This window comes from Myotis brandtii, unplaced genomic scaffold (assembly GCF_000412655.1).
Source record: "Myotis brandtii unplaced genomic scaffold, ASM41265v1 scaffold561, whole genome shotgun sequence".
Taxonomy (NCBI): domain Eukaryota; kingdom Metazoa; phylum Chordata; class Mammalia; order Chiroptera; family Vespertilionidae; genus Myotis; species Myotis brandtii.
Window position 1 is genome coordinate 1,427,303 of NW_005370085.1, and position 26,331 is coordinate 1,453,633.

At 39.4% G+C, this 26,331-nt stretch overlaps 1 protein-coding gene across 1 annotated transcript in view; it reads left to right on the forward strand.

The window, feature by feature from the left end:
- Positions 1-26,331, forward strand: part of BLM (Bloom syndrome, RecQ helicase-like) — a 75,475-nt gene that overhangs the window by 24,089 nt on the left and 25,055 nt on the right. The window contains exons 9-14 of the mRNA XM_005878480.2: positions 2,571-2,689; positions 4,108-4,221; positions 6,974-7,072; positions 7,294-7,442; positions 20,307-20,413; positions 23,448-23,608. Of these exons, the coding sequence (XP_005878542.1) occupies positions 2,571-2,689; positions 4,108-4,221; positions 6,974-7,072; positions 7,294-7,442; positions 20,307-20,413; positions 23,448-23,608 (749 nt within the window). The remainder of the gene's footprint in view (positions 1-2,570; positions 2,690-4,107; positions 4,222-6,973; positions 7,073-7,293; positions 7,443-20,306; positions 20,414-23,447; positions 23,609-26,331) is intronic.

Sequence of the window (26,331 nt, forward strand, 5' to 3'; positions counted from 1 at the left end):
CATTTCTTAGCAGAGTGACCTTGAGCAAGGCACTTCGTTCCTTGGACCCCACATGTGCACTGGGGATAGTAATAAAGAACCTGCCTCACAGAGTGTTATGAAAATTAAATGAAAAGCATTTAGCGTAGTTCTTCCTTGGCCTGTTTTGAAGAGATCCAGGACTTCTCATTGTGCTGTAAACGTTTATAACAGCTGTTCAATGATTTATAGTCATCCTAGTCAGACTATTAAATAAGCAGTTAGGATAAGAACCAGGGGGAGTTTGAAGTTTCGGTACTTGCACATGTAATCTTCCCTGGGCCGTCTACTCTCCTTGTTGTGACCTTAAGCAATTAGTAATTGCCATCATTGTTTAATAGTATTATCTGGCTATCTGAAGTTTTTTCAAACTGATTTTAAAATGTAGGTGATGTTCGATTAATAATCATTTCCTGTTTCATTAACTTGTTTACTCGGTGCTCTGTGTCCACTCCAAGTTGGTACTCCAAAACTAAAGCAGGAAAGGACCCTGGGTCGTCCACTGGTTTTGGGGGACTTCCCATGGTCCTTTGGGGTTTTGAGGGGGTGTTTTTGTTGTTATTGTTAATCCTCACCCAAGGATATTTTTTTTTCATTGATTTTTTTATAGAGAATGGAAGGGAGAGAAACACATCAGTTGGTTGCCTCCTGCACACACCCCGACTGGGGCCAGAATCGAACCTGCAACCTAGGCATGTGCCCTTAACTAGGAATCGAACACTCAATCCTTCAGTGTAAGGCCCAACACTCTAACCATTAAGCAACACTGGCCAGGGCTTGAGAGGGTGTTTTTATGTGTCCTTCCACTCCAGTTTAACCTCTTGGTATTGTGTGTGTGTGTGTGTGTAGTTTATTTTCGACAAAATTTGTAAGCTACTGATCTAGTACATGTTGGACATGAGACAGAATTTGTAAGCTACTGATCTAGTACATGTTGGACATGATAAAGTTGAGGCGTGATAAGGTTGAATGGCATGTCTAAGTCACATAACCTAATAAGAGGTAGAACTGAAACTAGAACTCAGCTTCCTGGTCTTGCCTTGACATTTACACATAAATACCAAAGAGAAATTTACTTACTACACATGCAGAAAAGATGGACTGTTTTGTTTAATAATAAAAAAAAAATCGAAGTCCTAGAAACTGCCTAGCACAAATTTCTATTATTAGTGGGCTGATGAAGTTGAAAATTAGGGATTAATCATTTCAGTTACCATTAAATGTGTACTGATTGTCTTGCCATTTTGAATTAGAGTTACATGTAGAGAGATCCCACCCCACCCCACCCCACCCTTTGATCTCAAAAGAAATTTCTTTCTCTTCATCCTCTGTTAATGCACACAAATATAGTTCTACCCTTTACTTCAAAGGAAGATTGGGAATATTACCCTATGGATAAGAGTACAGGAAGTATTCATACTAGTGGTTTAACAAAACAGATTCTAGAAGTGCCCTCTGGATCATCAAAGAAATACTAAACCATGTTAACTGTGGGGTTTTTGTTTGTTTGTTTTTGTTTTTTTTAAAATATATTTTATTGATTTTTTACAGAGAGGAAGGGAGAGGGATAGAGAATTAGAAACATTGATGAGAGAGAAACATCGATCAGCTGCCTCCTGCACACCCCCTACTGGGGATGTGCCTGCAACCAAGGTACATGCTCTTGACCGGAATCGAACCTGGGACCCTTTAGTTCGCAGGCCGACGCTCTATCCACTGAGCCAAACTGGTTAGGGCTTAACTGTGGGTTTTAATATTGTATATTTTATCACATTTTAACTCTTTAAAATGAAATATATGAAACTAGCGGCCCGGTGCACGAAATTCGTGCAGCCGTAGGGGTGTCCCTCAGCCCGGCCTGCACCCTCTCCAATCTGGGACCCCTCAGGGGATGTCCGACTGCTGGGCCTAACCTGGCAGTCAGACATCCCTCTCACAATCTGGGACCACTGGCTCCTAACCGCTCGCCTGCCTGCCTAATTGCCCCTAACCACTCTGTCTGTCGGCCTGCTCGCCCCCAACGGCTCCCCCCGCCCCACCAGCCTTCTCGTCCCAAACTGCCCCCGCCATGTCGGCCTGATCACCCCCAATTGCCCTCCCCTCCAGGCCTGATCACCCCTAACCGCCTCTCCCTCGGCCCCGCCACCATGGCTCTGTCTGGAAGGTCTCCCAGTCTAATTAGCATATTACCCTTTTATTAAAATAAATAATTATTTTAATCCTAGAATCATAACTGGAGTGCCTCTTATACTGCATTTGGATTTCCCAAGTAGACTTCTAGAGCAATTCTATTGCATTTAAGCTTTCCGCCCTGATTCTTGCTTTTGCTATCATATGTACCTACATGAGATGTCCTGAAAGATAATCTTTACACATTTAAATTGTCTAAGTATTTTGACTCATTTGAATATGGCAAATTGTGGCACCACAGGGAATATCACTTGGTATTCTGTTAATTATCTTAAATATTGTGTGTGGTTTACTTTGTAACTTTTGCCTTCATGCTCTCAAGATAGGACCTGACAGGTATTTCTTTGTCATCTCTCTTTCAGGAGGTGGTAAAAGCCTGTGTTACCAGCTCCCTGCCTGTGTTTCTCCTGGGGTCACGATTGTCATTTCTCCCTTGAGGTCACTTATCGTAGATCAAGTCCAAAAGCTGACTTCATTGGATGTAAGTTAAAAACAAAATTCTACCAATTACAATAAAAATGCTCATAAAAATGTAACTTAAAAATAATTATATTTTAGTACTCTGGGCTGCCTTTTTATTAGTTTGTGAATTATAAGAATGAAGTATAGCTATTACATTAAGTTGTACATTTAAGCTCAAGTCTGAAAATTCTCATACAGATAACCTTCCATCTGATTTTATTCTAGGATAATGTATTTTAGTAAGAACTTTTAACTTGTACTTTGCTGATATAAAATTTTTTTTATTTAATATGAAAGGTGTTTTTTTTTTATTACTGCCAGATCAGCATAGTTCTTATCTTACTCCCTTAACGTCTTAAAATGCATACACATGCACATACCCACACGTGTGTCCTTTTTCCTCCTGGCTGAGATTACAGTAGTATATGGATTTATTCTACTAAATCCTGCATATTGTGATCAAACAATTATTTTCAGGGTTATGAGCCACTACCTTTTTCCTTTTTTTTATGTTGGATTTCTTTTTCTTTTTTTATTTCAGAGAGGAAGGGAGAGGGAGAAAGAGAGATAGAAACATCAATGATGAGAATCATTGATCAGTTGCCTCTTGTACGCCCCCTACTGGGGATCCAGCCAGCAACCCGGGCATGTGCCCTTGACCAGAATTGAACCTGGGACCCTTCAGTCTGCAGGCTGACGCTCTATCCACTAAGCCAAACAGGCTAGGGCGCCACTACCTTTTTCAACAAGACTGCTGGTTTGATTCTTCTTCCAAAGAATGTCTTAGTGCAGTGATGATAGCCGTTGTTAAGTCAGTCCCGATGTTATGGCCCTTGCATCACTGTTACCCATTAAAACCCTAAATACACATTTACCTAAAAAAGAATGTACCTATACATTAGGACTGGATCTTTTGGATGCTGAATTCATATTTATATTACTTACAAACATGAAAAGCAAAGGAAGTAAAGGAAAGCGAAAAAAGAAAAAGAATTAATCAATGAGAAGAATATTTTAAATTGTAGTTAGTAAGGGTTTTTAAAAAATGTACTATGTACTTAATGTTACTTTTTTAAAATATATTTTATTGATTTTTTACAGAGAGGAAGGGAGAGGGATAGAGAGTTAGAAACATCGATGAGAGAGAAACATCGATTCAGCTGCCTCCTGCACACTCCCCACTGGGGATGTGCCTGCAACCAAGGTACATGCCCTTGACCAGAATCGAACCTGGAACCCTTCAGTCCGCAGGCCGATGCTCCATCCACTGTGCCAAATCGGCTAGGGCCTTATTGTTATTTTTATTACATTGAGATTATCTTTCCTCTGATAGGTTTGACATGTAACTTATAAAATATTTATAAAAGCTAAGGGTAAATATAAGCTTAAATCAGATTAATGTGTAAAATTTACATTGTTTACTACTTTAATACTTAGATTCCAGCTACATATCTGACAGGTGATAAGACCGACTCAGAAGCTACAAGTATTTACCTCCAGTTATCAAAAAAAGACCCAATTATAAAACTTCTGTATGTTACTCCAGAGAAGGTTTGTATTTTATCATTATTTTAAAAAATGACATTAGAGCTGTGTTAGTGAAACAATTCAGTTCTCCCTCTTGAGTATGGAAAACCCAGCCTTTCCCTCCTCTGTTCCTCTCCTTTATTCCTCACATAGAATACTTCCTTCTGCTCATCCAGTGTGTGGAGGTTTTTTCCTTACACCAAGCAATTCTTGTGACACCGGCCGATTGTCCTATAATTTAACTCAATTCTGACATTGCCTACCCAGAGATAGTGTCAAGTCCCACAGGTTAAGGGCTCAGTCCAACACGATTGTTTCCATCCAGGTCACCCATAACTTCTCTGATTTGGCTATAAATCAGAAGTTCTTATGACTCCCTTCTCAGTTCCCATTAATTTGCTATAGCAGCCCGTAGAACTCAGGGCAATGCTTAAGTTCACCAGTTTACTAAAGGACATGATAAAGATACAGACGAACAGCCAGATGAAGAAAAATGCTGGGTGAGGTCTGGGGAGGTCCAGAGCATAGGAGCTTCTGTCCTCATGCAGTTGGGGGTGTCACCCTCCTGGTGTGGATGTGTTTGCCAACCCGGAAACTCTGAGTCCCATGCTTTGGGGATTTGATTTAGGCTCCCCCCATGCAAGCACGATCAATTATTAAATCTATTTCTAGCCCTTCTCCCCCTGTCTGGAGGATGCGGGGTGGCGCTGCAAATTCCAAGGTTCTAATCATGGCTTGGTCTTGGTGGTGACCAGCCCCCACCTAGGATCCCCCCAGACTCGACTCTGGAGTAAAAAGATGCTCCTAGCGCTCTTATCACTTAGGCAATTGCAAGGATTTCAGGAGCTCTGTGCCAGACACTGGGGTGGAGACCAATATATTTTTTCTTTTATCTCCTAAAAGCTCACTAGAATACATACATTTTTCAATTTTGACATATTTCTGATATACAGTATAGTGCAATAATTCCTGTATGACTTTCACCCAGAAACTACAAATGTTAACTTTTACTGTGATTGCTTTATCATTCTATTTTTTTTAATATTTGAAAGTAAGTTGTAGACATGATATATCCTTTTAACCTTAAATACTTCGCCATGCATTTCATAAAAACAAGGAATTCTCTTGCATAACAGTATAATGATCAAAATCAGAAAGTTTTCATTGATACAACACTATTATTTAGTCTATGAACTTCAATTTCACTAGTTGTCCTAATAATGTCCATTATAGCAAAAGAAATTCTTAGAATATGCATTTAGTTGTCATATCTCTTTAAATAATTTGTCTTTCATGATTTTGACAATTTTTTAAAATATATTTTTATTAATTTCAGAGAGGAAGGGAGAAGGAGAGAGAGAGATAGAAACATCAATGATGAGAGAGAATCATTGATTGGCTGCCTCCTGCACGCTCTCCACTAGGGATCGAGCCAGCAACCCGGGCATGTGCCCTTGACCAGAACTGAACCTGGGACCCTTTAGTCTGCAGGTTGATGCTCTATCCACTGAGCCAAACTGGCTAGGGCAATTTTGATACTTTTGAAGAGTGAAGGCCAGTTATTTTGAGAACTGTCCCTCAATTTAAGTTTATCTTATGTTTCCTAGTGATTAGATTCAAGTTATTCATCTTGGCAGGCACATCAGAAGTGGTGATAAGTTCTCAGTGCATCCTATCAGGAGGCATTTGATGTCAGTTCATTCTATTATTGGTGATGTTAGTTAACCTAGTCACCTAGGTAAGGTGGTGTCTGCCAGACTTCTTCACTGTAAAATTACTTTTTTCTCTTTTTTTTGTCATAAATGTAAGTTTTTTTGGTTATTTTCTGCCTTTGTAATAGTAGATAATTGTTGTGGGATATTCTGAAACTGTGTAAATAACCTGTTATTCATCAGACTTTTACCTAATAGTTTTATCATCCATTGATGATTCCCCTTTAGTTATCACTATAGTGGCTGCCAAATGATGATTTTTCTAATTAGTCGGCATTTTACTATAACAAATAGCTTTCCCTTTTACCTATATATTTACTTATATTAGTAAGAAATTATGGAATTTTAACTTATATAGTCGGCTAGCATCTATTTTTGTATGTAATTTGATGTTCTAATTTGGCCAATGGGAGACCTTCATCAAACTGGCCTCTGTGTCCTTTTGACATGCCTGTTAAGATGCACGTTCCAGATGTGGTCGTTAATACTAGAATGCCATTGCTTCTAGGCCCTGTCATGGACAGAGCTATGAAATATATACATACATACAATATGTATATATATATGTGTGTGTGTGTGTGTGTATCCCCCTCCCCAAGTAACAAGCATGCAAGTAACGTATCCATAGCACTGTTCCCAGTGTAAACATGGCCCTCAGGTATGCTGAGGTCCAAAGTTTTAGAACCACTGACCTGATACATAACTGTTTGCTAAACATCCTAAAATGTCTCTGCTATTTTCTATCACTTCTGCTAATTCTCTTCATATCCTATATAATAAAGAGCTAATATGCTAATTAGACCTGATGGCTGAACGACCTTCCAAAATGACCAGTGGGCGGGGCGGGGGGTGGAGGGCGGGGCCGCCGGGCAGCTGGGGCTGTGAAGGCCTACTCTTGCACGAATTTCGTGTATTGGGCCTCTAGTAATGGAATAAGAACCAGTTTTCTCTGAAGGTTTTAATGGAGCTTAAGTTGCAGTGGAACTTAAAGACAACAGAATCCTTGAGGTGAGGTGATGTTTATAAATCTTTTTAAATGTCTAATGAATCCATTTTTGACCTAGGTCTGTGCAAGTAACAGGCTGATTTCTACCCTGGAGAATCTGTATGAGAGAAAGCTCTTGGCAAGGTTTGTTATTGATGAAGCACATTGTGTCAGTCAGGTAAATGCTATTTTTTATGTCTTGAAATATTGATAAATATATACCGCCAACAGTATAAATATTTTCAGAACTAAAGAGAGAAAAAAACATTGGGTGAATTATTCTATTTCACTGAAGAATATTCTATTTCACTGAGGTGGCTCTGAATGTGGTGAGCAGTATTTGCTTTGTGTAAACGAAACATTCAAATGGTCTGAAAAGCGGGTCTTTCTCTCAACTAGTGGGGACATGATTTTCGTCAGGATTACAAAAGAATGAATATGCTTCGCCAGAAGTTTCCCTCTGTTCCAGTGATGGCTCTCACTGCCACAGCTAACCCCAGGGTGCAGAAGGACATCCTCACTCAGCTGAAGATCCTCAGGCCTCAGGTGTAAGTTGTTGAAAGTCGTGCATTTCGAACCCTGGGGCAGTGGTTCTCAATTTGCTACACATTATAATAATCTATGGAGCTTTGAAAATCCCAGTGCCATGCATTTCGAACCCTGGGGCAGTTTGCTACATATTATAATAATCTATGGAGCTTTGAAAATCCCAGTGCCCAGGTTATGCCTGATGCCAATTAGCTCAGAATTTTGGGGCTGGAAACCAGTAGGTTTTTAAAAATCCCCAAGTGAACTATCCTTTTCTTGGGGTGGCGTTACTGTCCAATTAGCATGCAGTGAGGGCAGTACTGCTAACGCCTTTAAAAAGAAAATCCCCAGGTGATTACAATATATAGCAAAATTTGGGAACCAGGGCCCTAAGGGCTTTTCTTCACTTACTGAAATGAAAACTTTCTCTCGTTACCTATTTTGTAAGTAGGGATAAAGTTCATGCTGTTCCTGTTAGCCCTGGGATCGTCCCAGTAATACATTAGCTTTTATTTACCTGATTTTGGCTCCCATACATCCTAGAATATACATCATGCAATGAACCAATGACCCTGCTTTGTCCTTTTTCTCTGGAGTCCCAATGACACCCAGAATGCTGAAAATAGTCCAGAAACTATGTATAACAGCTTTTTTTACTTTGTTTCCATCTCAACAGCAAAGGGCTTCTTATTGGCACCAAATCCATAATTATTCAATGATAAAAACCACAACAGTAAAATGCCCCACATATATAGGGTGTACTGGATTAGTTTGTATCTCTGCATGAGTTTGTAGACACAAGCGCATTCTCTGATAGGTTCATTCACTCAGCAAATAATTACTTAACAGCTACTGTGTACCAAGGTTACAATATTTCTTCCTTCCAATTTGTTAATGGGTGTTTGAGTTTGAGGAAAGCCTGAAGGAATGACTAATATATTGGGGTGATTTTTTTTTAAGTACACCTTTTGTTCATTTGGAAATAGAGAATAAGCTGGCTCTATAAATATGGTAAAAACAATAGCAGCATCTCTTAGTGGGTTATAAGAAGAACTGGAAGTGCCACATGAAGGATATGAGGGGTCATGAGATTAAGGTAGCTACAAAGACCTTTGCAGATTAAACTGGCGTGCGTTTGTTTTTGTTAATCCGCACCCGTGGATACATTGATTTTTAAAGGGAGTGGAAGGGAGGGAGGGGGGATAGAGAGAGAGAGAAACATCAATGTGGCTGGGTTCGGGCCTGCAACCCATGTACATGCCCTTGACTGGGAATTGAACCTGGACCCTTTGGTCCTTGGGCTGATGCTCTAAGCACTGACGCTCTAACGGCCAGGGCTAAACTGGCGTTCTTGAGTGCAAGAATTTCCAAGTACTCAGTTTTTTGTGTGTGATTTCACTTGCAGAGGGGAGTTTGTATAAAATTGAGGAGAAGTATATTTTGCTTCCATAATTGATAAACATTACATGATAGTTAAGGTGTCATACTTTAGGTTTTAGTGAATAACCTGCATACTAGAAATTTGCTTCTACAAGTACTATGTTGGTCTGTGAAAGCTTTTTCTTTTTTTAGATAGGCAATATTTTTAGCTTTCTTCCCTCAATTTATGCCAGAAGCAATCTACTCTTCTTTTTGATCAGTAATATTACTTTTCTAGATGCCCGACAGTTAAATCATATAAATTCAGTTCGATTCGCCTTTTCTATATATATATTGATTTCAGAGAGGAAGGGAGAGGGATAGAGAGATAGAAACATCAGTGATGAGAGAGAATCATTGATCAGCTGCCTCCTGCATGCCCCTACTGGGGATCAAGCCTGCAACCCAGGCATGTGTCCTGACGGGAAATCAAACTGTGACCTCCTGGTTCTTAGGTCGACCCTCAACCACTGAGCCACACTGACTGGGCTCAATTCACCTTTTGAATAACTTTTTGTTAAGTATAGAATTTGTCATTTTGCTTGAGTAAACATTGCACAAATATAGTTAGAAGCAGACACCTTTAACGTCTTTTCCTAGTAGTGTGAGGAGATCTCCTTGCAAAAGCAATAGATTATACATTTCCTGAGTCTAGCATGTGGTGCCCGGTGCATAATTGGCACTTGTTAAGAATGAATAAATGAAACATATGGAGGAATTTGGGTAAATGTGGGTAAAATGTGAAAATTTGGGCAAGTCTGTTGACTCTTTAATATATTTGGTACTTCTATATTTGGGAAGGTTTAAATTTCTTAGTGGAAGTACAAAATTTTAATGAACACTTTCTGATACATTTTTGCCTGCTCTTCTTTTCTGCCAGTAAGCCCTTTGTTTGCATTCAATTTGCCCAACTGCTGATGAGTCATGACCCTGAAGAAGGCAGTTATCCTAAGGTTTGGAGCCATGGCCCCCATGCTCCTCTCCTTATGCTCGTCTATGATGTTATTCTTCCTCTTTGGAAAATACAAAGATGGATAATAAACTTTCCCTTTCCCTTAGCTTAGGACCGAGAAATACGAACTGAGGAAGAGACAAACATATGGACAGTTTAATACAACAATAATAATGTAATAATACAACAGTAATAACAGCTAACACTTTTACACATCTAGCCTCTACAGTGTGCAGGGCACTATTGTTGGCATTTTATGTATTAACTCATCCACACAAAAGTCTTATGAAGTAGATCCTCCCATTTTTCTCACTTTATGGATGAGGAAACAGGCACAGCAATTAAACAACTTGAACAAGGTCACATACCTAGCGAGCGCTGGAGTAAGAACTTAAACCCAAACAATCTGTTTTCAGCACCCTTTAAATTCTCTCCAAATTGCAGAATGAAGTCAGTGGTGATTAGAAGTGTAAATTATTACTGCATCAACTCAGAAAGCCAAGATGAACTATAACCCAAAGTAACAACTATTAGTGAAGAGGGGTCAGACAGAGTTTTATCAAAGAAGTGGGTTTTGTAGGTTGAGTGGTCTTTTAAAAATTTTAAACATCTTTATTGAGTTATAATGTCAATATCTAAAAATTCACCTATTTAAAGTATATAATTCTGTGATTTTTAAAATTTTTTATTTTTTTAGTTTATTCACAGGGTTGTGCAGTCCCACCACTATCTAATTTTAGAACATTTTTGTCTCCCTTAAAAGAAACTCCATACACATTAGCAGTTAATTGCCAGCATCCTCCACCTTCCCAGCTCTAGACAACCGCTTATCGGCTTTCTATCTCTAGATTTTTGCCTGTCCTGGACATTTCATTTAAATAGAATCATATACTCTGTTGCCTTTTATGAGTGCCCTTTTTCACTTACCATCATGTTTTCAAGGTTCATCCATGTTGTAGCATGTATCAGTACTTCTTTCTTATTGACAACTGTCCCATTGTATGGATAATCTGCGTTTTATTTATTCGTCATGGGGTGAATATTTGAGTTGTTTCTATTTTTTGGCCATTAGGAATAATGCTATGAGCATTTGTGTACAAGTTGTCATGTGGACATGTGTTTTTATTTCTCTGGGACATATATCTAGGGGAAGAATTGTTGGGCCATATGGTAACTCTACATTTGACCTTTTAAAGAACTGCCAGGTTGGTTTTCAAGACATCTGCACCATTTCACATTACCTTTAGCCGTGTGTGAGGGTGGCAGTTTTTCCACATCCACACTAACACTTGTTACCGTATGTCTTTTTTACTGTATTCATCCTACTAGATGTGAGTGGCATTTTAACAGAAGAAAAGTGAGAATTCAGGGCTGAAGTTTTTGGTGTGAAAATACAGGTCAGGCCCTAGCTGGTTTGGCTCAGTGGATAGAGCGTCGGCCTGTGGACTGAAGGGTCCGGGGTTCGATTCTAGTCGAGGGCACATGCCCGGGTTGCAGGCTCTATCCCCAGGGTGGGGGTGCAGGTGGCAGCCGATCAATGATTCTCTCTCATCATTGATGTTTCTATCTCTCTCTCCCTCTCCCTTCCTCTCTGAAACCAATAAAAATATGTATTTAAAGAAAAAAAAAAAAGAAAATACAGGTCAGGCCTGAGGAATGGTGAATAATCCATAGGATAAGTGGAGAAATAAAGAGAAGGGATAACCCTGGAAAGGTTGCTTGAGGCCAGATCATAGAGGGTCTTGCATATCATACTGCTCAAGTATTGGATTTGTCTTATAGGCACATTCACCTGGGAGGTGGCTTGATTGGAGCTGTTTGGCTATTACGTTTTGGCTTTTTTGGTTAAAATGTTTTCCTCACCCTGGCAGTGGATAGAAGATGGAGTGGAGGGACAGTTTAGAGGCAGGACAGCCCTTTAGGAACCCTAGTGCAGCCATTTAAGAGAGAGATGATGATAGTGGCAACAGTAGAAAAGGAAGGTGGGGACAGAGTCAAGAGATAAAACAGTAGAATCAACAAGACTGGCAACTGATGGGGTAAGAAATATGGACATAGTGAAAGTTTATACCAGTTTCTGGTGCAGGTGGCTAGTTCCATTGATGATAGCTGGAAATGGAACTAGCAGGAGGGTAGAAGATTAGAAGGAATGGATAAGGAATTTAATTTTAGATCTTGATGTCTTCATACTTTCTTTGGACATGTGCCTCCTAAAAGAATTTTGAAAAGCTGTACCACTTGTACATTTTTAACCTGACATCTGAAATTTTTCAACATGAATTTAAATAAAGAAAATGTGGTCTATTTTAACATTTTAAAACAAAATTGTTACCTAAACGGAAAGAATGTATTCTGTAGAATATTAATATATGAGAGCAGTTCTGTACCTACATCATCCACTTGCAAAACACATTAAAAATTTTTTACCTCTTTAACAGATATTTTACATTTTTCCTTTTTCTCTTTGAGCACATATTTCTCTTTCAGTTTCCTATAGAATTTTATTCTAAGGCAATATATTTTTATGCATGAAGTCTCTTTTTTTAATATATTTTTATTGATTTCAGAGAGGAAAGGAGAGGGATAGAGAGCTAGAAACATCAATGATGAGAGAGAATCATTGATCGGCTGCCTCCTGCATGCCCCCTACTAGGGATTGAACCCTCAACCTGGGCATGTACCCTTGGCCGGAATGGAGCCCAGGACCCTTCGGTCCCCACGCTGACACTCTATCCACTGAGCCAAACCAGCTAGGGCGCATGAAGTCTTGTTGCTTATTGTATCATACTTATATGCAAAAAAAAAAAAAATGTTTATATATTAAGAATTGTTTTTAAATTTCTTATACCGAAATTTTTTTCCAAATTGAATTACTGTAATTATTAGTAGCACATAACTAATCAGAATAGCTTACAAATATGTATATATTTTAAAGTTTAATGTACTTTAATAGCAAACTTACAGGAATAACACAGACCACATTTAAACATGTGCTTGCCTGTAGGAAACTTAGAAAAGTAGAGTGAATGGATGGAATCTACTTTATCATAAAAATGCTACAAACACCATTTAGTTGCCATCAATAAGAAATTGTCTTATTTTTTAAAAATCCAAATGTTGGCATTGTCCAGAAACATTTAACTAACAAAGTTGAACTGCTGAAACTTTTTCACTGAAACATTTTCACTTGCATGAATGCTTTATGTCCCAGCATTTACATTAAAAAAAATTCACACACAAATGAAAATGGAAAACTGCCAATACCTGATTTCTGTCCCCTGTTTTCCGCTAGCAGTCATATACTTAGGGGTACCTTTCGACCCCAGGGAAAGAAAATATCTAACTTTCAGAGCTACCAATAACAGGAAGAGGAGAATTTTTTTTAAAGAATGAAATATTTCCCATCATGGTGGGTTCTTAAGCACATTCTCCACGTTTGCAGTGTGTTGGGTGGGGGTCTGTTGGCATAATTGTTACACGTTTGGCATGGGTAGGTTGGTGTCTTCAAAAGGCCAACCAGATAGGCCTCGCGCCTCCTGCGAAGCACCAAATCGCTACATGCTGGAAGCGCACATCTGTTTTGAAGTCCTGAGCAATTTCTCACACCAGACGCTGAAAGGGAAGTTTGCGAATCAGAAGTTCAGTGGACTTCCGATAAGCTCTAATTTCACAGAGTGCCATAGTACCAGGCCTGTAACGATAAGGTTTCTTTACCTCTCCCGTCGAGGGCACACTCTTGCTAGTGGCTTTGGTAGCCAGTTGCTTCCATGGTATGTTACCACGGGTTGATTTGTGGGCAGTCCTCTTTGTGAGAGCCATGGTGTAGAGAACTCCTTACTTAACCCCCCTTCTCCTCGGACTGGAGCCCTAGTGCTAGAGGCTGGCTGGCATTTATGATGGCAGCGTGGCGATGGCTGTGAGCACAGTTCAAATATATTCTTTAAATTTCTTAAGCATAAATTTTGATTGAGAATGTGTAACTTTAAATAAAGATAAGACTTTTCCCCCTCCCAATTAGTTCATATATCTGTGGATGGATTCAGTTGGCTCAAATCTATAATAATAAAAGGGTAATATGCTAATTAGACCAGATGGCCAAACAGTCTTCTGGATGACATTCCAGACGACCTTCTGGACAAAGCCGGGGCTGCGAGGGCCCTGGGGCGAGGCAGCAGCCGCCTTAGCCCTCAGAGCCCCTTGCACGAATTTTGTGCATTGGGCCTCTAGTTTATTTATATAATTGATTTCAGAGAGGAAGGAAGAGTGAGAGAGAGATAGAAACATCAATGATGAGAGAGGATCATTGATTGGCTGCCTCCTACAAGTCCCACACTGAGGACTGAACCCTCAACCTGGGCATGTACTCTGACAGGGAACTGAACCTCCTAGTTCATAGGTCGATGCTCAACTACTGAGCCATGCTGGCCGGGTGGCTTAAATTTCTTTTATAAATGTAAGCATTGAGAAACATTGCTTGCAAAAACGTGGATGGGAATGGGAAGCATTTTATTGTAGTAATGACACTCAATTATTTGAATTCCCTCTGACACATATGCCAAAATTACATAATGATCTGTCATGAAAAATTATTTTTAATGATATTTCAACCGACAACTCAATTAAGTCCTCCAAATTTTGTTGAAAGCAAAGATTTATAAACCATGTGACTGGCAAAAATAAGTCAGATCATTAGTTACTCACTTCACTTTTTCTGGGAAATATACCCTAAAAAAATGCCTTACCAAGACTTACCCAATGACTATTAAAATAAGTTACTCACTTTACTTTTTCTGGGAAATATACCCTAAAAAATGCCTTACCAAGACTTACCCAATGACTATTAAATATTGTTGCTGTTTCACATAAATGAACCTTATATCCAATATATTCTGAAGACCTTTCCTAATCTATTTTTGAAATATTTTTTTATTCTGTGATATGCTTTTAAATTAATTTTGTCAAAACTTTGTGGCTACTGATTAGCTCTTTCAAATAATGGGAAATGACTACCATGTAACCTAATTGGCAAATCCAGTTTTCATTGCCAAACCAATCAGCCGCATGAGACTTATTTTCTTATATATAAAAAAAGAAAATTTTGACTGTTTATAATGCACATAAACTAGTACATATCCTCATGACAAGTATTTCAGATCCAAAAGCAACACGAGCTGAGCACAAATTGATTCCATTTCCTAACACATCACTTAAAATCACATGAGTTTGACACCCTGGACCCGATAATATTTTTTATTTTAATGGCAACAACTCCCTTAGTGAAATACAATGAAATCCAAACTTCTTTTTAAAAAATCATATCTCTATTAAGATATAATTGACACACCATAAAATTCACCCATTTAAAGGTTAGAATTTAGTTGGGTTTTTTGAATTTTCACAGAATTGTTCAACCATCCCCCAAATCTAAGTTTAGAACATTTTCATCATCCAAAGAAGAAGCCTCGGTCTTATAAGCAGTCACTCCCCATCACTCAGCATAATGTTTTCAAGGGACTTCCATGTTGTAGCCTGTATCAGTACTTCATTCATTTTTATGGCTGAATAATCTTCCATTTTGGGGGCATTCCACATTTCAGTTACCCATTTGTCATTTGATGAGAACTGCCTCTAACTACAATATCTGGTAATTCCAAACATACTGCTTTCCAGCAGGCCGAGTCAAATTTGTTCTATGTAATAAAATCAGAGAGACTTATCTTTTTCATTTTAACAAATTGTGGGAATGCTGCTTTTAGTTAGCGGCCCATCTGCTGGATTTTAGCAGTCTATTTGCTGTAGAGATACTTGTTTTGGTTTTAATTGGATTTGAGATCTACAGCTTTCTGTCCTAATATGATGTCATTTTCTTATTTTTAGTAAAAGTAGTCTGACTACATTAGTAAACATTTCTCAATTATGCCACAAATAAAAATTTCAGATTTTATGCCAAATGTTTGTAATATATCAGTTTTATTGAGATATAATGCACATGCCATACAGTTCACCTATTTAAAGTGTATCATTCAGTGGTTTTTAGTAGTCAGAGTTGTGCAGCCATCACCACAATCAATTTTAGAATGTTTTCCTCACCCTGCAAAAGCACCCATATCCATTAGTAGTCAATCCCACTTTCCCTCACACCCCCTAGCAGCCCGAGGCAACCACCAATCTACCTTCTGTCTTTAGATTTGCCTGTTCTGGATCTCTCTATATATGAAAGTGTAATATGCAGATCGACCGGATGGCGGAACGACCAGTGGCAATGACGTGCACTGACCACCAGGGGGTCTGCCCCCAGCCTGGGAACCGGGGGTGGGTGGCGGCGGATGTGGCAGGCAGCGGGGAAGGTCGGCCCAGATCGCACGCTGGGCCTCTAGTCTCATTTAAAGAGAATCATCCAATATGGCTTCTTTCACTTAGCATAATGTTTTCAAAGTTTATTGCGGAAGAATATTCCATTGTTATGGGTATATCACATTTTAGTTATTCATTGGTCAACACTGGGATTGTTTACCTTTTTTGGCTATTATGAGTAATGCTGTTATGAGCATTCATATACAAGTTCTTGTGCGGCCCTGTGTTTTCCTGACTCTTGGATATAGACCGAGGAATGGAATTGTTGGGTTGTGTGCTAACTCTATTTTTTACCTTTTGAGAACCGCCAGGCTATTTCCAAAGTGCCTGCCCATTTTACATTCCCACCTGCATTGCTACTGTCTTTCTTTTTTGACTCAGATTTTTAAAAATATGTTTTTATTGATTTCAGAGAGAGGAAGGGAGAAGAGAGACAGATAGAAACATCAATGATGAGAGAGAATCATTGATTGGCTGCCTCCTGCTACTGCGCATCGAGCCTTCAACCTGGCGTGTGCCCTGACCAGGAATCGAACCAACGACCTCTTGGTTCCTGGGTTGACACTCAACCACTGAGCCATACTGACCAGGCTTTTTTTTAATGCATGAAACATTGTTCTAATATTAAAGTGTGGTGTAAAACGTAGGAAAAGGCAATGAGGCCATTCTTTTTTATTAAAATACATTTTTATTGATTTTTAGAGAGAGAGGAAGGGAGAGGGGGAGAGAGAAACATTGATGAAAGAGGTACATTGATTGGCTGCCTACACGGCCCCCACTGGGGATTGAGCCAGCAACCTGGCATGTGCCCTGACCGGGAATCAAACCAGTGACTTTCTGGTGCATGGGATGACGCTCAAACCACTAAGCAATACTGGCCAGGCCTGAGCAATTTTTTTTAATGCCAGAATTTTATCAGGACTGCAGTTCCTTTTGCGGTGGCAGTGATTGTAAGTAATGAACCGAGAACAATCAAAATAGTCCTTGAATACATCAGACTTTTATCTGCCCCCTTCTTTGCCACAATCTGCTTGCTACACATGCTTCTGCCATTTCAAGCACTAAAAGAAAGCTCTGAGTGTCTTGTACAAGTGATATAAGAGGGCTGGTTTTGACTCAGAGTAATGCATTCTCTGACAGTTTTCAGGGATGAAGGAAGAAGCACGGTCATAAAGTAAAAATCATCTTCACTCCCACCACCTTCCTCTGTATCTGAAACCAGAACATTCCAATAGAGGCTGAAATGCTTCATTCCTGATGTCATACCCTGCCCTTAACAGAAATATGTAAAACACTTAACAAACACGAAGCTTCACCAGCGGTTTCAGTTTCTTTGACTAAAGAAAGTTTTACCTAAACCAGGGGTGGGCAAACTTTTTGACTCGAGGGCCACAATGGGTTCTTAAACTGGACCGGAGGGCCGGAACAAAAGCATGGATGGAGTGTTTGTGTGAACTAATATAAATTCAAAGTAAACATCATTACATAAAAAGGTACGGTCTTTTTTTTTTTTTTTTTAGTTTTATTCATTTCAAAGGGGCCGGATCCGGCCCGCGGGCCGTAGTTTGCCCACGGCTGACCTATACCCATACTAGACTTTTTTTTTTAATGTCCTGAAGGTTTTTGCATCTGGAAGAGTGCAGGGTAGTAAAGTTCAGAATGAGTCAAAGGTAGTAAAGTTCAGAATGAGTCAAAAGTAGGGTTCGTTTGTTTGTTTTTAGAAAGTGGGAGGACAATTGTGAAAGGGAAAAAATGGGGCAGGAGAAACCAGCAGGATGCCTAGACTGCAGGTGCATTCTCAGATCAGTCTTTTAGCAAAAGTTACATGTGAAAATGGAGAGTGGAGGACCTGGAAATTGATTCCTTTAAAATTGTCTTTGCTCTTGTGCTTTGAGAAAGTCTTTGTGACCCCCTGGGGGGGGCATGCATGCCCAGTTTTAGACCACCTATGTGAAAAGAAGTTGGATTGTGGGCTGGAAATCTGAAAAGAGGTCTAAGCTGGAGGCAAAAGTTGGGACTCGGAATGGTAAAGGGTGTCCCAAAATTCACACAAGATTTGAATTTTGCGTGAGCATTAACAACAACAAAAAATAAAAGCCTAATTTTACTTGGTTTATTGAATCAGATTCTAATATCTGTTGCCCTTTTATTTCAATCCCTTCAATTTGATAAGCATTACCAAGTACCAATTATGGCCCAGGAGCAGGGACAGTGAAAACCACGGCTTTGGCGTATGTGCCAGCAAAGCCGTGGAGGCCATTTACCCGATGAGAAAGTCTTTGTGACCTCCTGGGGGGCACGCATGCGCAGTTTTAGACCACCTATGTGAAAAGAAGTTGGATTGTGGGCTGGAAATCTGAAAAGAGGTCTAAGCTGGAGGCAAAAGTTGGGAATGGTATTTGGATGCAATTTAAAGAAAGTGTGGTCCCTGAAGAAGATGATGTAGGGGAAGAAGAGAAGAGCCTAGCATTGCGGGGGTGATTGTCACTTAGGGAGTGAGCAAAGGAAGAAAAGATGGAGATGGGGGGATCAGAGAGGTGAAGGGAATGTAAAACTGTGAGAGCTAATGGGTTTTCAGCAAGGATAGCCAATGTGGCGTGACTGGGAGGTCAGAGAGGATTTGGTCTGAGAAACCAATGCAAAAAACAAATGTAGGTGAAGGTTACTACTGCCTCCTGCGTGGTCTTCTTACCTGTACAGCAGTCCCTTCAGGAGCGTGGCATTCTTTAGTCCTAAAACTAAACACATTTATCCTACCAATGGCAACAAAACCTGGACCCAGCTAGCTTGGATTTAGATACAAAAACAGAGCCAGTGGTTGCCTCCCTCTGATCTTCACACCCTTGTAATAGCAGCCTCCTCACCATCAGCCCGGGCATGGGGAGGTCTTTGTGCTCTAAATTTAACTTGTTCTTCCTGCGGAGATGTTGGACCCTGGGGCAGGGGAGGGTCCCTGCAGGCCAAGGATCCTGTAACAGTTCTTTAGTTGTAAAAGCTTTGATAAGACAATTTCCGTGGAATGGTAACGGGAAAGCCAGAATGGAAGTGATGAGAAGTGATGAGAAGAAACGGAGTGTGTGGTTAGTCGGTTGGGAGCGTAAGTGTCTTCCCAGAAACTTGCCACTGGAGGGAAAGAAAGGTGGGATGCCAGCAGCAGTACAGTATTGGGTCAAGGGAAGCTGTTGTGTTTAGGATTGGTGATCTTAGAACATATTCAGAGACAAAAGGGAAGAATTCACAGAAGAGACTGAAGTTCAAGAGAGGAGATAATGGAGAGGAAGTGGGATACCAAGGGCAAAAGACCAGAGAGAGAGAAGAGCACATCTGTCTCAGCGTCACCCACATTCTCTCCGGGACGCAGAGCCAAAGTACAACGGCCCACGCACCGTTTGTTGCCCGGCAATTAGCCCCTCATGTACACAGTCAAAATTTGGGAAAACGTATATGTTTTCTCTTATGGTTTTTTATATATATAATATAATTTTTTTAATTGATTTCCAAGAGGAAGGGAGAGGGAGAGAGAGGTAGAAACATCAATGATGAGAGAATCATCATGGATTGGCTGCCTCCTGCACACCCCCCACTGGGGATCAAGCCCGCAACCCAGGCATGTGCTGTGACTGGGATTTGAACTGGGGGCCTCTTGGTTCATGGGTCGACACTCAACAACTGAACCACACCAGCCTGGAAATAAACATTTTTTATGCCTATTGTTCTAGATTCTACTGAAGCTTGGCACACACTCTTACCGTCAATGAGAAATTCACAATCTAATGAGGGACAGTAAAAAAGTAAAACAGAGGAATAGAAGGCACCACACAGTCCTTCTAGCTCCTTGTCAGTTAGTTCCATAGAAACTCCCTCCTTGTCACCATTCATTTTGTTAGCCCCTTAACCCAACTTCCATTTCTCTGTTCTATTATGTAGCTCCTTGTCAGCTAGTCCCATAGACACTCCCTCCTTGTCACCATTCATTTTGTTAGCCCTTAACCCAACTTCCATTTCTCTGTTCTATTATGTAAGCTGCCAGGGCAATATTCAATTTAACACAACTCGATAATTAGGTTTGCTTTGTGGAACATCAGCATTTAATTTTTGAAGGTGGCTGAAACTGTATTTTCTCATAGTAACAAAATTTTATGTTTGGGACTTCTTTTAGGTTTACCATGAGCTTTAACAGACATAATCTGAAATACTATGTGCTACCAAAGAAGCCTAAAAAGGTAGCATTTGATTGCTTAGAATGGATCAGGAAGCATCACCCACGTGAGTACAGCCATGTGATGAATTATGTCTAGAAGTAATAAATACATGTCTTCTTAGTACCACAATCTTATATAATAAAAGGCTAATATGCAAATCAACCAAACGGCAGGACGATCGGTCGCTATGATGTGCACTGACCACCAGGGGCAGACGCTCAACGCAGGAGCTGGGCTCACTGCTGGCGAGCGCAGTGGTGGTGGCGGCAGCGCTAAAGATGTCTGACTGCCAGCTTAGGCCTGTTCCCCCTGGGGAGCGGGCCTAAGCCATCAGTTGGACATCTTCCGAGGACTTCATAGACTACAAGAGGGCGCAGGCCGGGCCGAGGAACCCCCCGCCCCTGTGTGCATGAATTTCATGCACCAGGCCTCTAGTAGAATATATAAAATTGCATAAGAAACATTTCTCATGATAGCACTGATTTGCTATTTATAGAGCAGAATATCTCAACTCCCTCAGTTCTGAATATTGTGAAATCTCATTCGGTTTGATAACAATAAACCCTAACAATAAAAAAATGTTTTAAAATAAACCCTAACCAAAAAAAAATACATTAAATATTTCCTCCTACATCTCTATTTTATAATGGATGGTTTCAGTGTCTTAACTCTGGCTTCTATCTGTGTGAATTATACAGGTCTTTGTTTCATTGTGTTCTCCCAAGTGTGTCTGCCTTTAAACTATAATAATTAAAATGAGATTCTGAGATTAATGGTAGTTTCCCATGTAACCCACTTTCCATGGAGAAGTTAAACATCTTTATTTCATTTTTTAAAACTTAATATACATATTGGTTTGAAGAAATCAAACAGCACAGTGATGGACCATGAAAAAGTTAGTAATTTCCCTCTCCCTGGCAGCTAATATAAATAGCATAATAGTGTGTAAATCTATACCTTTGGCTCTGACACAGAGAAATGACTTTTTCTTGGTACCTTTATTTTCTGATTTAAAAAATAAATACATAAAAACAACAAATATAATACATGATCATTGAAGAACATTTAGAAAGCAACAAAAAGAAGAAGGAAGCAAAAGACAAACCTCACCTCAAGACAAGTCACTGTTGTCTTTTTGGTTTGTTTCCTTCCATTAATTTTTGAATGCATTTTTCTGTCCATTAGCATACTATATACTAGGTGTACCGGTTAATAATGGCGGATTTTGTAATCAAAGAAAACAAGATAATTTCAAGAGAAACACCAGAAGTGCTTTATTCAAAGTAATGTCCATCGCTAGCTACACATTTCCCCCATCTTTCAGGTAATTTGTGGATACCGTCCCAATAGGACTTTTCTTGTTTTGAGGCAAACCATTCAGAGACCCAATTTCCCAGTTTTGAAGTGCTGCTCAGAAAGTGCGTGTACCATCGATCGGAACAAGTGGTTCATCTGAAGAAGCAAGATCTGGTGAATACGGGGTGGGTTAATACTTCCCAGGCAAGATCTTTTAACGTGTCTTTAACTGGTTTTGAAGTGTGTGATGGTGCGTCATCATAAAGCAAAATTACTTTGCCGTGTCTTCTGGCACATTCTGGTCGTTTCATGATCAAAGTGTGGTTCACATTGATTATTTGTTGTTGGTAGCGATCAGTATTAACGGTTTCACCTGGTTTTAGAAGCTCATACTACACCACACCTTCCTGATCCCACCAAACGCAGAGCATTGTCTTCTTTCTGAAGCAATTTGGCCTTGCAGTTGATGTTGATGGTTGACCTGGATCAACCCATGATTTTGTGCGTTTGGGATTCTCAAAATGAATCCACTTGTCATCGCCAGTCACAATCCGATGCAAAAAAAGACTTTCTTTCGTGCCATTGAAGCAACATTTTACTGATGACTTTTTGGTTTTCCGTTTATCTTTCGTTCAGTTGATGTGGCACCCATTTTCCTTCCTTTAGAATATTTCCCATTGCTTGTAAACGATTGGAAATTGTTTGCTGAGCAGTTTGACATGCATCTTCATCCAATAATGCTTGTAATGGTTGGTTTTCAAACTTTTTCGGTTGACCTGGACATTCTCTGTCTTTCACATTGAAATCATCACTTTTAAAGCGTTTAAAGCAGCATTTACAAGTATCTTGAGATAGAGCATATTCACCATAATCTTCCTGAAGTATATGATAACTTTTTCTTCAAAATAAAGTAATGAATTAAAACTTCCCACAATTGCTCTTTTTTTTGGCACGAAATTCAACATTTTTAAGTGTAAAAATATCTATGATGTTAACACCTTCAGCAAATTTGACATGAAATTTTGAAGCTTGCTGTCAGTATAACCAAGTAGCATACATATCAAATCGCATATATATCAACATATGTGTAACTCCATCTACTGAAAAAAATCCACATTATTAACTGGTACACGTAATATATATATACTAGATGCCCGATGCACGAAATTCATGCAAGGGGCTCTGAGGGCCAAGGCAGCAGCCCCAGAAGGATATCCGGTCTAATTAGCATATTACACTTTTATTATTATAGATTGTGTTTCTATCTTTAACCTGTTTTATATCTTGAGCATTTTCTCATGTCTTTTTAAAAACATAGAAAATACTTGACAATTATACCGTATGTTATTTTATAATTTCCTTTCTTAGCCTCCTAATTTTGGCCATTAAAATTTTTCTAATTTTTAAAATTTGAATAAAACTTTTTGTGTAAGTCCTTGTACCGCTTTATTTTCTATATTAGTTTTCTAAAAGGAAACTGAGTCCAAAGATAGAAGCATTTCTGGGGCTCTTTGATACATATTGCCATTTGTTTTCAACAAAACTTGTGTAAGGGTGCCTTCCCATTTTCTAGCCAGTGTGGAATAGAGCCCGGGGTTTGTCCAGGTCCACCTCAGGAGTCATATGCAGGGATAGGATTAAAGGTCAAACCCTGACATTTTCAGTGCACGTGAGTTCTCCTTGCTTGAATTCTGCTACCTACTATAAGAAAACTATGGAGGTCTGTTTATGTTTCATATGTTTTAAAGAACATAATATAGATTGTGCTGTTATTTATGTTACAAATCCTCATTTCTTGGCAGATGATTCAGGGATAATTTACTGCCTCTCCAGGCGAGAATGTGACACGATGGCTGACACCTTACAGAAGAACGGTCTCCCTGCTCTTGCTTATCATGCTGGCCTCAGTGATTCTGCCAGAGACGAAGTGCAGCACAAGTGGATCAACCAGGATGGCTGTCAGGTAACATTTTTTAAAATAAAGAAGTAATTTTTTTATAGTATATAAGCAAACTTGCTCATGTAGAATGAAAATTGTTTTTATCATAAGTAGTAAACATCAAAATAAGACTGAAATAAAAAAAATGATTTTGAAGACTTCTAAAGTTGCTCTTTCTTAAATAAAAAAAAACAATTTTTATTGAGATTAATTCAAGATCATAAAATTCACCCTTTTAAAAAAGTTTACAAGTCAGTGGTTTTAGTATAGTCACAAGGTTATGCAGCCATCGCCACTAATTCTAGAATACTTCATCATTTAAAAAGAAACCCCATACCCATTAGCAGCTACCCCTTACTCCCCCAACCTTCTATTCCCTGGTAACCATTAATCTACTAGCTACTACTAATCTGTCTCTCTAGATTTTCCCATTCTGGACATCCTATATAATAAAAGCCTAATATGCTATGTGTCCAGTCGTCCGTTCAACCAATCAAAGCATAATATGCTAATGATATGTTAAGGCTGCTCAACCACTCACTATGACGTGCACTGACCACCAGAGGGCAGATGCTCCGACCGATAGCTTAGCTTACTGCTGGGGTCCAGCCAATTGGGACTCAGCGAGATGGGCCAGACACGCCCTGGAGCCCTCCCACAGTCCTTCCCCGGCCCCTCTTGCAATCTGGGACCCCTCGGGGGATGTTGGAGAGCCAGTTTCAGCCCGATCCCGCAGACCAGGCCAAGGAACCTCACTGGTGCACGAATTCGTGCACCAGGCCTCTTGTTTCATATAAATGGAATCATACAGAATGTGTTCTTTTTAAATATATTTTTATTGATTTCAGAGAGGAAGGGAGAGGGAGAGAGATAGAAACATCAATGATGAGAGAGAATCATTGGCTGCCTCCTGCACGCCCCCTACTGGGGATCGAGCCTGCAACCCAGACATGTGATCAGAATCGAACCCAGGACCCTTTAGTCCACAGGCCGACCGACACTCCATCGACTGAGCCAAACCGGCCAGGGCCAGAATGTGTTCTTTTGTGACTCATTTCTTTTACTTATAATGTGTTTTTTTATTATTGACACTATTACAGATGTCCCTCGTTCTCCCCTTTCCTGCCTCCACCCACTTATATGTTCTCAAGGTTTATCGACATTGTAGCATGTATCAGTACTTCATTCATGTTTGTGGCCAGGTAATATTCCATTGTATGAATTTACCAGTTTGCTAGGCATTCATCAGTTGGTAGACTATTGTGAATAAATGTGTGTATAAGACTTTGTTTGAATTGATGGGAATGTAAACTATGTAAGTTTACATTCCCATCAGAAATATATGAGGTTCCAATGTCTCTGCTTCCTCATCAACACTTAGTATTGTCTGTCCTTTTACTGTATCCATGCAAGAGTGAATCTCAGGAAAAGGACTAATGCTTTTTTTGTAGTCTATGAATTTTTCAGCTCTCAGAAAAAGAAACCATTACCTTCAAGATATGGAGGAGAAATATCTCTCAAAATTATTTCCTAAGGGGGAACAGAAGGATATCTTAGAGGATATCAGCCTAGTATCCTCAGAAAGAAGTGGTCTAAGATGTAAATCTGACTCAGTGCAGACATTTGAATCAATGATGTAGTAAATAACTTGAGAATGTGAAAGAAAAAGAAAACAGATGGAAATTGAAAAGAAAAAATATTGTACTTGTTGGTGATAGAAACATTGATGTTTCTATCTCTCTCTCCTCTCTTCCTCCTCTCTGAAATCAATAAAAATATATTTAAAAAGAACACATTCTGTATGATTCCATTTATATGAAACAAGAGGCCTGGTGCACGAATTCGTGCACCAGTGAGGTTCCTTGGCCTGGTCTGCGGGATCGGGCTGAAACCAGCTCTCTGACAATATATATATATTTTTTTTAAGAGACTATTGGATAGGAAAAACTATAAAAGGCCAAATTCAAATGCTTTTTTAAATGCAACTTTGCTAATATTCAAAGGAATTCAAATTTAAAATAGTGAGAGATCATTTTCACCTCTTGTGCAAACTTTTACTAACTATTGGGGACAGTGCTGGAAGAGGCAGGTCCCTGGTGTTCATGACAGCCTTTCTGGAAAACAATATGGTGGGCTCTTATCAAGAGCCTCAAATCTGAATTGTGAGCTTGGAATCGACATCAGTGTGATATTTAATAGTAAATACCCCAATAACATTTTACTACTAAAGAGCCTAAATGTCCTGAGAGAATGAATGGGCACCTTATGATACTACATTCATGCCATTAAAAATGGTTTATGAAGAAATTTTAATGATATGAAAATGTTCATGATGGAGAAAGGTAGTGAAATGTAGAATTCAAAAGTGTGTAATCTCAACCATAACAAAGATTGAATAAAAAAATAGACAAGAAAAAAAAAAGAAACCGATTTTTTTAAACTTATTTAAATCTTTATATATAGCCCTGACCAATTTGGTTTGGTTCAGTGTTTAGAGCATCAGCCCTCAGACCAAAGGGTCTTGGGTTCGATTCCTAGTCAAGGGAATCGAAACTTGGTTGCAGGTTCCCCAGCCCTGGTAGGGAGGCACACTCTCTCACATAGATGTTTTTTGTTCTCTGTCTCCCTCTCTCTCTTGCCCCCTCCTCTTCCCCCTCCCTTCCACTCTCTAGAAATCAATGGAAAAAATGTCCTCAGGTGAGAATTTAAAAATATATACATAGTATAAATATTCTACAATATACATG